Here is a 14,710-nt window from a genome sequence, read left to right as displayed (position 1 = left end):
CGACACTAACAGTGACGAGCTGGACAAAGATCAGCAAAGGAGACAGGTGTTATCACAGAGAAGGCGGCCACGAAAAATGCAACAGATAAAGTCAGAGACGGATCAGGTGTCAAAGGACAGGTCACAAGCGCCGTCAGGTGTCAATGATTACATGGAGAAGAGGGGCTTACAGAGACCGCGAATGGCACTGGTACCCATTCTCCCCTTCTTCCTTTAAGTAATGCCTCCAAAATGTTAGCCTGGCATATGACTTAAACACTAGGCTGAAGTTTCCCACCTCCCTTGTGTAAGAGTTAGCCACGGTGCCGACATCAGGCCATGGAATGTGAGCAGAGCCATGTGTACAAAAAAAACTCCACCCTTTAAGTCTTCTTTCCCCTCCCCCCAGTCTAGAACCAGACCTCGATGGCCCACGTTCCAACCACACAGCTGCTCCAGAGACGACACCAGGAGATGGGGCAGCAACACGGAGACGGAAACCTGCGCCTCTGTTATGGAACAGAGCAATCCCGCCAGCCTGGTCCACTCCGCTCTTTAGACCATGCCATGAGGGAAAAATCAACTGCAGATCATGTGAGTCCCTGTTTGGGAGGCTCTGCTGGTACCACGGTGAGCTATGAAGGGAAACAGAGAAGCGGAAAGAGCAGGCAGACCTTTCAGATATTTGGTGTTAAGAACAGAGGCTAACGAAAGGATCTGGATGGTCTTAGTTTGTGTTTACTGTTGTTGTTTTCCGCTAACAGGGAGCCTGAAGAGCATCTGAAAGTAAAGGAGGGAAAGCCCGGGGCAAGTGAAGGGCACAGAAAGAAGTGCCCAGTGAGAGCACCATGTGGGAGAGAGGCCGGCCTGCCGGGCAGCCTCGGCCCTCAAGGAGGCCACACTGCACTGAGGAGCTGACCCCTCCAGCCCAGCACCTGCTGCGGAACAGTGTAGGGGGACACTGAGGAAGGACTGGTCAACTCTGCACGGAGGAGGATGGCAGGATCCACATTCTTCAGCTGATTAACACAGCAGACGACTTGTAGACAAAAAGGACAGCAGTGCAAAGACAAAGGTGGAAAGGTCACCCATCTGTCTGACGGGAAGAGGAGGTAGGTGCTCGTTTCATCTGCAAACTAGAAAGCTACATTTAATTCACTCACAACTGGTGATTCAATAGCTAACACGGTGCTTGGACTAGGATAAGCACACCACAAACTCCTATGTACCGAAAGAACGCACAAATGGCAATACTTTGGGTAAAGCTGATAGTATACGCGGAGTTTACACGAAACCCGACAGCAATACTGCTGAAAAACAAATGGAAAAACCATCTGAAAGAGAAGTGGGTTGGTGTTGTGCTCTTTAGGAAATAAGGTTAGCCTTAAGACTTCACAGTACTGCTTTCAGACCTGCTTACCTTAGTCTTCTATGATGTTACTGATTTAAATAAGGAGATGCACTGCAAAACAAGAACCTCACAACCACTCCACAGAACTTCAAAGGAATGGTCAACATTTTCAGTAAACTCTCACTGTAAGTAACCCAGTGAACTTACTTTTCTGACGGATGCTTTCGTCTTCATGTGACTCTTTCTGAAAGTCTGAAAAGTCGCCATCACTCTATTGCAGCTGTTTATAATCAATGAAGAGTCGATCCACAGAACACCTGGGGGGTGTAAATAATGAAAGGAAATAATTCACTGAGCTTAGCGATAAGGCAAGCATTATGTCTAAACATAATTTATCTAATTTCAGTCATTTTAAAAATGAGTTCAAAAGATGTATTTAGCAATTCATTATGAATTTCTGAAAAGTCTGTAAGTAGACTAATGAGATTCCAGGTTATTATGAAAATGTACTTTTTTTGTTTCAAAATGGTGAGGTAGTTTACTATATCTACACATATTTAATCTACCTTTTTATTGTCAAGTTTCAATATCTGAAAAACCTTTTAAATCTTAAAACAGACTATCACCAAAAGAAAAAACAAGCACCGTAAAGTGACTTAGCTATAGACATTAAAAAAAAGAAAGCTATAGACATTCTTATTCTTGAGAGTACGTAGATGACAACAGGAAGTCTGTACACGCCAAACTGGATCAAACAAACTCCTTCCACGGAAAGCTTAAGAACATACCAACGACTAGCTTCGAAGAACATCCAAAGTCATTTGTAATAGTATATACACACATCTTGGGATATCTTATTATAATGAAATTCTCTGGGACTTTGTAACGTAACAAGGTGTCCCTAAAATACCCTCTGAGCACTACAATCAACCCAGAGCATTAACCAGTCAATATTCACACTTAACCCGTTACCACTGTCCAGTCACTGAAAAATCTACTTCTCCAGGCCCTGTATCAGGTGCTATGGATACATGCTGGAAGTGCAATGTAGGATAAAATAAGGATGTAGTGGAAATAAAGATCGACTACTGTAAGATTCCTACCTGTACAGGCAGTGAGATGATTTAAAGACCTCGAGAAGCTCAAGTTTTCTACTGTAAAATCTAAGGAACGCTGGAAGCACAGCAGTAAAAGTGCGCAGCTGAAGTCAGCAGGTGGAACCCCCCAGCTGCTCCACAGGATAGGACTACAGTGATCCGGGGGGTTTTCCCGGGCTGATTTCTCTGAAGGCCTGTCTTCCGAGTCTGCGTGTCCACAGGCTGCATGACACCGGATCAACATCATAGCAACACACGCGTCTCCTGGGAAATGAAATGGGTGGGTGGCCTACAGTAGGATGCACGGGCCAGCCACACTCAATGCACGCGCTCGCCAAGGGCCGGAGTCAGAGCTTAGGCAGGAGGACCCAGTCTGCACCCTCCAAAAGCCTTTTACTAATACTCATGTTTCTGCTGAATTTAACGAGGCAGAAGGGGGGACTCATGCAGGACATGAATCTTAGAGGGACATTGGGTGGCAAGATTAACAGCCTCAGATAAAAAAAAGTTAGGGCCACCAGCCTGCTGTCTGTAAGAAATTATCCAAGGAATGTACGTCTAGTTGCCTCTTTTTATCCTCAAGCATTCACAGATGAAACAACTGCTCTTTCTACTGGATTGCAGGTTGGGGCTCATTTCTTCTCACCCCTAATAAACCAAAATGAAGTGTAGGGCAGGTACACCTTCCCCTCTTAGAGTTTCTGAGACTCACTGTTCACAAGAGCAGGAAGCCCCATCTGTCTCCAGCTGGAGTGGCTGGTGGCTTCAAACTGCTGACCTTGCATTAGGAGCAATGTGTAACCACTGTGCCCCAAGGCTGCAGACCCCATGGATGCTGGTATATAGGTAGCTTAAGGGGCCGCTGCTCTGCAGCGAGTTGTGGAATCACCAATTCACACCACATGCAACACACTTCGAAAAGGAGAGAGAGGATCTTGTAACTGTGCTTTCCACACGCATGCTGTTTCTATTTTCAAAGTTTTATTGGCACCTAATTTAAATATCAAAGAACTAAATTGTTCAACTGTTCAAACATATCAAAGGGCCACTGTACCATCACCACCACATCCACACTAGGGCATTCCTTCCCCGACGTTGATTCGCCCCAAAGTGAGCTGTTCAATCACCATCAGCTCCAGTGCTCCCTCCGCCTTCCCAAAGTGACATTCTTAATGTTACATATTCAACCTCATTCTACAAGAGTATTTCTTTTTAAAAATACGCAAATCCAAGTTCAGAATTTTGCCTCAGGAACTCCTCTACCAGTGGCATGTGGGATCCTCCCTAAGGATTTCTGAAAAGGCACTGAAGCAGCAGCTCTTACAATTCCGATGCCTTGCTGATGACACGGCACTTGGCACACAGGACATTCTAGAGGCCTGCAGAGAACGACTCCCTGACAGTGTGTGCGCAGCGCCTAAAGCTGAAAAGCAGGAAAGGCAATGCTAAGGTTGCAAGCCTGGGGAGCTGCCAATTATGAGGTATCCAATATGACATTCACAATGCCAGTGAAATGAAAGATTTCGCTGGGGTGGTCAGCGGCAGATGTGTTAATCTAGGAATCATCTGTGGAAACAGATCTTTTTCCCCGACAACAGTTTGTGGATACAGATCTTGAAGCCTGATCCCAGAGACAGGGAAAGAATAGGAAAGCCAGAGAAAAGAGGAATCAACGACACTCTGAAAAGGAAGTGGAGATTTACAAAGAATCAAGGGGATCGTGCCTGTCACCGAGTCTAGCAACAGTGCTGTGTTTGGACTGGTCAGCACTACATGCCTCAGCTCCCGGAGGACAAAAACAACACTTCCATCCCTGAGTACTTGAGCAGTCCGTACCAGTCCCTGCCCCACAGAAAGCACTCAACAAACACAAGGTACGCCAAAAAGCAAGGCTACAAAATCATGCAAGTCTTTTATCAACAAAAACATCAAGATGTGCAGCTACTGTTGCTCAACACATCCTCCAGCTAGCTCTCCCCCCACATCTGCAGGCAGTCTTGCCATCTCTGACCCTGCCCTGACGACCTCTGTGCTCTCGGATGTACACCACATGCAAATTGTGGGCATCACTAATGACTGCAAACCATGCCCCTTCCCAAGTCTCCTTTAAGCACTGAGAACCAAAGCCAAAAACATTCTGAGGGGCAGGATCAGGGTTGTAGGGTAGATGGGTGCGATGAAATTACTTGGCCTGGGCCTTCTATCGGGAGCCTTTGTAAGCCCCGCAGTGACTGCACATAATGTGCTGCCGTTCACCTGACTCTAAAAATGAGTCAGCTCAGAAGCAGGAACAGAGAATCAGATGACCAGCAAGAAACAAAAGGCACCAACGAGCCTCCTCCAGACCCATGAGGAGTAGGTGGGAGACCCCCACCTGAAGCGGTGGGGGCAGCAGAGGTGCCCGGGGCTGCAGCATCAGAACCAAGAGACAAGCGCTGAGAAGCAGCACTGCAACTAAGCCGAGGAGCATGGGCTTCCTGCCCCGTAAAATGCAGCAGAGGTTAAAAGACAGGTGACTGAGAGGCCAACGACTAGAGACAGACGCCTGCTAGTATGGTTCAGGGATGAGCAAACTCTATGCTTAACATCTCGTAACCTGGGAGTTTCCCTGAAATTCCATCATCCTAAGCACTGACTGTGAGTTGTGTATGGCCACTGCAGTAAACTACCGAGCCCCCAGAGGAGAGCAGTGTCCTGGGAGGGGCAGCTGGCATGAGCACAGGGTAAAGGCATGGCAGAGGCATGGCTGACCCCAGCCCCACAGCAATCACTGTTGGGCAGACGTGGCGTTGCATTCTCCTGGTGTTTGGATAGCCAGAAGGTCAGGCATGGTCCCCAGGCCATTTCATCAGTGAGGCCAGGCTTCCCAGTGGAATTCTCACAATACAGACCTCGTGTCCTAGAAGACTAGGCAGGTACGCTGCGGGGAGGGAAAAATCCCTTGGCACGTTTCCTGACCTTTTTCACACCAATGCAATTTTTTCTTGAAACCTCTACATGAAAAGCACCCATAATTATCCTGTGTCCTTCTGGAAAATCTAACAAGCTTTGTTATTTTGATAGGTGCTATGGAGCCAATTCTGACTCATAGTGACCCTATGCACAACAGAATGAAACACTGCCTGGTCCTGTGCCAAACTCACAATTGTTCCTGCGCTTGAGTTCATTGTTACAATCACTGTGTCAGTCCATCTCATGAGGGCCATCAAGACTCACCCCTTTGTGCATTTATAGAGGTCTAAATACAGGCATGTACATATGTAAATACATTTATATGACAACAGGGAAATAGATCTATGTATAATGTATAGGTTTAGTATTAAGGTAGCCTCTACTCAAGTACTCACTCAACGCAAGAACATTTTTTTCTATCAACCTGGCATTCCATGATGCTCACCTTCCTGACATGATCGCTGAAGATAAAGTGGGTGCATAAGCAAATGTGAAGAAAGCTGAGGATGCCCAGCTATCAAAAGATATAACGTCTGGGGTCTTAAAGGCTTAAAGGTGAACAAGCAGCCATCTAGCTCCGAAGCAACAAAGCCCACATGGAAGAGGCACACCAGCCTATGTGATCACGAGGTGTTGATAGGATCAGCTATGAGGCATCAAAGAACAAAAAAAATCATATTGTGAATGAGGGGGAGTGCAGAGTGGAGACCCAAAGCCCATCTGTAGGCAACTGGACATCCCCTTTCAGAAAGGTCACAGGGAAGAAATGAACCAGTCAGGAAGCAGTATACCACAAATGAAACATACTACTTTCCTCTAGTTCTTTAATGCTTCCTCCCCCGCACCCCACTATCATGACCTCAAGTCTACCTCACAAATCTGGCTAGACCAGACAACGTACACTGGTACAGATGAGAACTGAAAACAGGGAATCCAGGACAGATAAACCCCTCAGGACCAATAATGAGAGTAATGATACCAGGAGGGGAAAGGAAAGGTGGGGTGGAAAGGGGGAACCGATCACAATGATTTACATTTAACCCCCACCCTGGGAGATGGACATCAGAAAAGTGAGTGAAGGGAGACATCGAACAGTGTAAGACATGAAAAAATAATAATAATTTATAAATTATCAAAGGTTTGTGGAGAAGGGGTAGAAGGGAGGGAGGGGAAAAATGAGGAGGTGATACCAAGAGCTCAAGTAGAAAGAAAATATTTTGAGAATGATGATGGCAACAAATGTATAAATGTGCTTGACACAATGGATGGATGGTGATGAGTTGTACAAGCTCCCAATGATTTTCTTTAAAAAACCCGCCCACCCCTTTGTAATTAAATAAATTTTGCTATAACCACCCTGTCTGAAATTTCACTAGCCCAGTAGATCTCCTAAGAAACCACTGTTTTGAATGATCCATGCTCACTGGATTGTATTGGCAAACGTAAGACTTATTGTAACAATTTGTTCCATAAAATCATCTTCACCAACTTCATTAAAATCTAATGGAAAAAAAAGATCAGCTCTTTGAGCTAGGAGATCTTCACACAACATTTTTGTCACCCATTATGTCCAAAGTTTGCTGAGGCCAAGATGTCAACTGAATGTTAAAAACTCAAAACTATGTGAGATCTCAAGTTCAGTTATTGTACCAATGGTTAAAATATGTGGTCCTCTTCCACCGGTTTCTAGAATTCAGCCAGTTTCTCCATTCACTGAGGTTCATGATCATCTCTCTTGGCTCATCTTTGAGGCCTGCCCAACTGTTCCCAACGCTGCTTGATCCAGCTAACACACTGCTGTTTTAGGGGGGCAGCATCCCCATCCACTCGCTGCAAAGCTCTAATGTCCTGGGAAGAGGTCCACGAGAGTTGTTAAGAAGGTGGTTGTTAGCTGTGATCGCTAAAGCTCCCCGCCCCAGCCCAAGGCACACACGAGAGTGTCCTTTCTTGAAGGCACACTACGGAGACTAAGACAAGGAAGCTCCTGAGAGAATGTGCATCCATCCACTGATCACAGAGACACATTTGGTTCAGAACAAATCCATTCGTGCATGAACTAGATGCCTAGAAGCAACACTTTAACTTACCCTCCTAATAATATCAGACCCTCAGAGTGTCCAGCTGCCCACCATGCACAGTTTAAGTGCTTTACGGAGATGAATCCATAATTCTCATAACAGCAGGCGCTGCTTAGAGCCAGTTTTACGTATAAGGAAAATGAGGCACAAAAGGTTAAAATGGCGAGACCATTACAAACCCAGAACAAGTTCAATGTAGAACTCAAAATGCAGGTTAAAAGTGCACCCGACGCGCCCATCATTCCTCAGCCCCCGCTCTCTCTCCTAAAGAGCTAGATGTGCACAGTCTGGAAAGTGCCGTCCTGTATAAGGTGACACACACAGAAGTCCCCGCTCGTAAGTTTTCTCATTCTCATTGTCCCTCATGCCATCTGCTGAGACTCCTGCCCAAAGCCCAATCAGATTCTCTCTCCAGAAATCTGGAGATTTGTGCAGAAGAAAGTGGATGTGGCTTTTGTAGCATGACAATCCAGAGTGACAGCAAGAGCCTTTACAGCTGTGGTTCTCAACCTTCCTAATGCCACGACCCTTTCATGCAGTTCCTCATGTTGTGGTGACCACCCCCCAACCATAACATTATTTTCGTTGCTACTTCATCACTGTCATTTTGCTACTGTTATGAATCAGATAACCCTTGTGAAAGGGTCGTTCAACCCCTAAACGGGTCACAACCCACAGGATGAAAACCACTGTGTGAGAGACCCATCAGAAAAGAACTGGAACAGACAGGTGGTGTGCAGCCGCAACACAGGCCGTGTCTCAGTTCCCTGAAACAAACTGAGAGGAACTACTGCCGGGTCATTTTGTTTCCCAGGACTCTCAGCTGGACATCATGCAAAGAGTCTTACGACAGGCTCTCTTACAGAAGTCAATTCAAGCTGGTTGTAGTTCTTTGCAATCAAGTAATCCTCAAGCCACTACCAGAGGTCAAAGAAACAAAACGATGTAAACCACCTCTACCTCCCATCACTGTCAGGCTCAGACCATGGAGATTTCCGTGTTGCTGAGAAGCCAGAAACTTTATCACCCGGATTTCAAACACCAGCAGGGTCATGGCTGGTGGGTATCAGCAGAGGATCTAGACTAAGAGAGTAGGAAGAAAGGTCTGGTAATCTACCATCCCAAAATTTGTCAATTAAAACCCTCTGGAACACAACAGACATTATCTGATACAGGGCTGGAAGGTGAGCATCCTCAATTGGACTGACATTTCAATGCCCAGTGGCCTTAACAATGAGCTAGAACATACAAATGATACTAAAGATGGAGCAAGACCAGGAAATGTTTCACTCTGATATTTACTCTTGGAGGAAATTACCCCCAAATGTTCATCTTTCCTTCATCAATATATACATTTCAAGTGATTTTACCCCATAATTTAAAAATACAATGAACTTTTGTATATAAGAAATAAACAGGAAAATAAAGACAATTGGATCTGTTGCATCTATTTTAAACTAATCGCGTATTTCCTGTGCCCTTCCCCCATTTCATCCATTTGTACGCCTTTCACTCGGGCCTACGGAGCAGCCCTGGTAGCTACGTGGTAAAGGTCAGTAGTTCAAAACCACCCATACCCTCTGCAGGATGAAGACCCCAGAAATCGTGTATCAGGAGGCTATGAGTCAGAATTGCTTCAATGGCGGTGGGTTTGCCTCAAGCCTAGCTAAGCTTAGATCTTTTATTAATTAACTCATACCCCAACACTCATTTCCTCCAAGTGGTTAAATGGTTGTTTTATTACTAAGATGCAGGCCATTAGACTGAAAATAATAGTAAATCTGTTTACCAAAGTAATTAGATAGTTATCTCAGTAACTTTTCCAAGGAAGACAAAGCCACAAATATCTGGACACTCAAGGTTTGTAGTTGTTCATACTGTCTTTCCTTTGAAAAGTAATTGAGGTAACTGTCTCTTGGCAAACATTTAAAAACCATGAAAACACAGATTGTTTTACTTCTGGCATCACTTTACCAATGGAAATGTGACGAACTTTTCTAATCTAGACTGGATTTTCCTTCTGCTCTGACTGCCATGGAGTCGATGCTGACGCATGGCGTACGTGTGGCAGAACTGCCCCTGTGGGCTTTTACAACTGTAACTCTTTACAGGAGTTAGAAAGCCCTGTCTTTCTCCTGGGGAGCAGCTCGTGGTTTCAACTGCTGAGCCTGCAGTTAGCAGCCCAACAGGACGTCAGCAGCACCCCAGCTCACAAAGAACAATTGCTAAAATGTTCACATTTTCTCCAAATTTGGCTAGAACTACTGTGCCTATTCACAATGGGAAAATCCTCTCAAAGTGATCTAGATCATCTAGATTGGCTTGATTTCACTTTCTAGGGAATAAGCTCCTTGAAGGGGGAAAGGAGGATGGATGGAAGGATAAATCCAAGGAGCTTCATATTTGTGGGGAAAATAAAAAGATAAAAAATAGTATCTTTCCATGCACTTTTTTAACGCCCTGTGTGTTTCTGTGAAAGTGAGTCACAGGTACTGCTACAAAATCGGAGCAGGCTTTATTAAGCAAAGATACTACCACAGAAGCAGCTGTTCCTCGATGCCTGTCTAGGTGTCCACGCAGGTAGGTGAAAGAGGCGCTCCTGCCACTCTAGCCCTTCCCCACTGATGTCTGCCCCTCAATCTACACCATGCCCCAACAACAGCTTGAGCATCCTTGGGAAACTCCAACTGTGCCCCTTTTAGATGTGCTGGAGTCTGAAGGGGCAGGATCGGGGCTATTGAAGGGTGGGGGGTATGGTTCCCATGAAATTCTCTTAGGGCATTCCTGGCTACCCTAGAGAATGAGCAGGTACATTGTCATGAATCTCAGCTGAACGTGCCTGGTCTTTTTCTCACCAAAGCAGCTGTGTTATTTTCTTCATAATAAACCCCTATGATCACCCTGTATTCTTTGAGAATAATCTTATCAAAAGTATCCCTCCAAAAGCCCCTAAACCAGTTATCCTCACCTTCTGTGCTGACCTCTCTTCCTTGAATTTAACCCAGCACTTTCCCTGGGTCGAAAGGGTACCTCTTTTGAAGGCATGCTACCCAGAGAAAAGCATAGTGCTTGCTAAGAGGACTTGTCAGCAACCATCCCCTGGCTCTGAAGACAGGTTTAAACCATAAGATGTGGAATGGACCCTCACATGCGGAACTGGAGTCCTACCTAACAGTGTTGGTTTTCGATTTACAGTGATTTATTGACGCAAAGGCCTTCTTCCCGCTTCTAGAGGCAGAAGACTTTATTTCTCCAGCATCTGAGCTTCCCCTCAAAGTTCACAGAATTAACGTCTCACTGGGGTTTTGGGTCTTAAACAAGTGCTATATTCTGAGAAAGAACTGAAAGAACACTGGCCTGAGAGTATACCGCTGCTTCCTTCCTTAGCAACAGTGCAGTTTAACTCCTGAAGATTACCCTAGACACTGGTTACCAGCTCAGCTTGGGAACTTACTTAATAACCCATTAAACTCTTCTTCTCCACTTTTTTTTTAACTTGTACTAAGAATACAATAAAAAATAAATAAAACCAAACTCACCGCCATCGAGTGGATTCTGATGCATAGCGGCCCTGCAGGGCAGAGTAAAACTGCCCCTTTGGCTTCCCAAGGCTTTAAATCCTAACTGGTGCAGGCAGCCTTACCTTTCTCCTGCAGAGAGCCCAGTGGGTTCACACTGACTGCGGGGTTTAAGTATGTTTTGTTCAGCATTAAACCATGTAAAACTGGAACTCTGGGAGCAAAATTTTCTGACATTCGTACTGGTGGGGTCAAACCTGACCTCATGATTAGCAGTTCAATACACAGCCCAGCACACCACCAAGGGGGTTTCAAAAGCTCATGGAAAAAAATCATCATCCTTTAATTCCATTTTTCTAAGAACTTTTTGACGCCTCCTCTCGCTTATGTAACAAAGCATCTACTTCAATATTTTTTTCATTGTCGTGACAGTAATTACACACACCATGCTGTTCAAGCATTACCACTACCTGATCCCCAAATTGTGCATACACTCTGATCCTTCATAAATTAGTTACCCACACCTACAATTAATCATGAAATTCACTGTCAATTCTGAAGTCACACTTTTTGCCTCAAGGAACATTATATGAGTAACCGGTGCACTATTTGTCTTCATGTGACATGTGCTAAGAAAAGCTCATTATACCATCTTAACGGGTGCCAATCATGTTGGCACTATGTACTCAACATCATAAACAGGACAGTAAAATAAAAACATCTTTGAATTACTGAGGATCCTATGTCTTCCGAGTACTTAGTATTTTCCCATAATTTTCAGACCTAAAAAAATCAGCTGACGGCTCGCTTAACAATCCTCAACAAGGTGGAAAGAAGCTAAGAAAAAATTAAGTATTCTGCAAGAGATAAGAAAGCTGAAACGAGAAGGCCAGTTTCTAACTCGTTTGCACTAGGGCCATTGGAGAGGGATCCTCGGTAGTTTTTCTCATCCTCAATTTTTTTAACATGTTAGGCTAAACCATTTGCAGTTTAATAAGCTTTTAGTGAGAGAAAGCAGAATGCCGAGTTAAATCATTGCCCTTGGTAAACTTTACTGTTACTGTCATTTTACCAACGTCACCCAGAGCAAATCTCCATGTTTCTGTGCAGCAGCTTGGATGTTTGGCATCTAAAAGGATACCCGAACCATTTGGAATGCTGGGTCAGCCCACACCCACAGTCACGGCGTCTGACGTTCCATGGAGAAGTGCCCCGTGATGGCGACCCTTGAGGACGGTGAAGTGCCCCTTATGGTGTCCATGGCTGCAAATCTTTGTGGACGGGTGCAGACTGTCACATCTTTCTCCCAAAGAGTGGGTTCAACTGCACCTTTCCGTTCGCAGCTGCGTGCTGACCCACTGCGCCATCAGGGAGATGACCAGTTTAGCTGGGAATTTTACAACAAATCCAAATATCGATTATCTAAAGAGCTGCCTGACCTAAGACTTGGGTGTGTGACCGGCTGCAATGCTTACTGACAGTGAGGATGCCGTTTGCGGGCAAAGTGCGATGTCCTCCTCCTCGTGCCAGGAACACAAACCTACATTCAGGGAGCACCCGGCTCTGAGGCCATCAATGGGGCAGACCCGGAACCTGTCACCCAAAGCCGGGCTTGTGGGACTCCGGGGTCGTCGGGTCTCGGCGCCTAGGACCCCCTCGCGGCCCGAGCTTTGGGCTCCCCGGTCCGCCCGCTCCTCCCACAGACGCAGCCATCCTGCGGCCCCAACCCGGAGCCAGGCGGAGGGACGGGGGCGCCCCGGCGGAGACGCCAGAGTCCGCCTCGGCCCCAACACCACCGCCTCCCCCGCCAACGTGCTGCTTACGCCGCGGTGGGGTCCGGCTCCGGCTCACCTGGGGGCCGCAATCTCCGCAGCTCGCGGGCATGCCACCGGTCCGCAACGACCAGCCGCGCGGGCGCGGCGAGCAGCAGGCACCCCTCCCGCACCAGCCCCCCTCCCCACCCGGCGCCCTCCCCGGCCCTGCCCACCCCCTCGGCTTCCGCCGCCGCCGCCGCCGCAGCTCCAGCCCGCGACAGCCTCGTCCCCACGCCTCCCACTCACTCTCGCGAGAGGATGCCTCGCCTCTCGCGAGAGCAACCCGCAGCCTAGCCCGCGCAAAAGTGGGTGGGCTTTAAAGAGGGAAAGAAGCCACACGGAACAGCCTTCCCACGTGCTGGAGCGGACCGGCCCCGCCAGTCACGTGACGCCTCGACGCCCTCCCATTGGCCAGGCCCCGGGCGGCCGTGGGAGCCTCAACTCGAGGCTGACCTACGAACCCTGGCGGACGTCTTGCGCGCTTCCTGGTCCGTTGCCTTGGAAACGGTTTAACCCTTTCCTCTGGCAAAATATGCAGGCTTGGATTCACTCCGCAGGTCTGGTCTCAAGCCCCATTTCTCTCCTTTTGACCCCCCCTCCCCCAGGTCTTACCACCTGAGGCCAGTTGGAATTTTGTGCCCTCAAAGCCAGCTTTGTCTTCTTCTGAAGCTCCGGATCCTTCCCAAATCGGCAGCCCCACCGCATCCGACGGCCCGAGGAAGGCCCATCCTTTGGGGGGGAGGGGAGGAGGGGGAAGGATGGCTCCGCCCCTTCTCCCTGCATCTCCAGGGAGGACCACTCACAGCACACCGGCCCCCTCCGCCCTACCCGAGCTGCAGAATTAGCATCCAGGGTTCCCCGGCCCTAGCGCTCACCTCCTCGGTCCGTGGTATCGAAAGTGGAAAGTGAAGCGTTGGTCTCGGAGAAGCCATTCCCGAGATGGAATACGCTGAGTCTTTCCCCCTGAAATCGGAGGGCCCAGCCCAGGCAGTTTTCACAGTCTAGGGCACCTGTTTCAGGGCGAAGTTTTAAATACCAGATAAAATCACAAAGACGTGTGAAGTGTGGCTTCATTGGGAGGACTGGGTCAGGAGAGACGCATTCATAATGCGCATTCGTTTCCTCCATAAATTTTTGTTGCGCTACTTACGTTAAAGCACTACTCTAGGCTGTCCGTCGACCATCCATGAAGACGGTGCAGGTGCCCGTGAGTTTACCTGGGGGACGGGGGTGTGCATACATTTGAGTGCTGAGCTCCAGGCGAAGAAATTTGGTGATATGAAGGTGCCTGTGGTTGGATGGCTATTTCAGGGAGGGTCCTTTGGAGGAGACATTTAAGCAGCAATTTGAATAGCAAATGCAAAACCGAGAAGCACTTGAAACCTATTCTAATGCATTAAAGGGAGAAAAGAAAATTAGAATGTCAGAGGAAATGAGCTTGGGGAGGTAAACATTAAATATGGAGCAGATCCTGTAGGGCCAAGAGAGGAATTGGAGTGTATCCAGTGCAATAGAACACACTGGACGATTTTTAATTAGGGGAGAGAGACGTGTGGCTTACTTTGGGGGGTTGTTTTTGTTTCTTCAGAAGAGAGGGGGGTATCTTGTTTTTTAATTCTTCCGTGCAGAGAATAGCACTCAAGGAGGCCAGAGCAAAGGTGATTTAAGAGAATGGAAGTCCAAGGAAGAAGAGCATCCTGAGACTTAATTTCCAATGACCTTGACATTCCTTTCCTAAAATCTTTTAGGCCAGAGCCTTATTGCTGCTTTTGTTAAAAAAACACTTGGCTAAATCATCACATAGTCCTATAGAGCCACTATAAAGATGAAGCAATCCCACCGGTGGACTTGGTTTGTGTTTTTGGTGGCATAGTGATTAAGCACTTGCTGCTAACAGAAAGATGAGCCCACCAGCCACTCC

At 47.0% G+C, this 14,710-nt stretch overlaps 1 protein-coding gene across 4 annotated transcripts in view; it reads right to left on the bottom strand.

The window, feature by feature from the left end:
• AKAP11 (A-kinase anchoring protein 11) overlaps positions 1-13,526 on the bottom strand; it is a 59,831-nt gene extending 46,305 nt beyond the window's left edge. For 2 of the 4 annotated variants that reach the window (XM_075563026.1, XM_075563029.1), the window contains exons 1-2: positions 13,402-13,522; positions 1,538-1,647 (exon numbers count right to left, since the gene is read on the bottom strand). In XM_075563026.1, the coding sequence (XP_075419141.1) occupies positions 1,538-1,597 (60 nt within the window). In that variant the 5' untranslated portion in view covers positions 1,598-1,647; positions 13,402-13,522. Of the gene's footprint in view, positions 1-1,537; positions 1,648-12,826; positions 12,929-13,401 lie in introns of those variants that run through there. The other 2 variants (XM_075563027.1, XM_075563028.1) reach the window with 2 other exon arrangements.
• Between the last annotated feature and the right edge of the window lie 1,184 nt (positions 13,527-14,710).

Source organism: Tenrec ecaudatus, chromosome 11, assembly GCF_050624435.1.
Source record: "Tenrec ecaudatus isolate mTenEca1 chromosome 11, mTenEca1.hap1, whole genome shotgun sequence".
NCBI classification, from domain to species: Eukaryota; Metazoa; Chordata; class Mammalia; order Afrosoricida; family Tenrecidae; genus Tenrec; species Tenrec ecaudatus.
The sequence above is the reverse complement of the archived record's forward strand: the minus strand, read 5'-3'. Positions and strand labels throughout refer to the sequence as shown.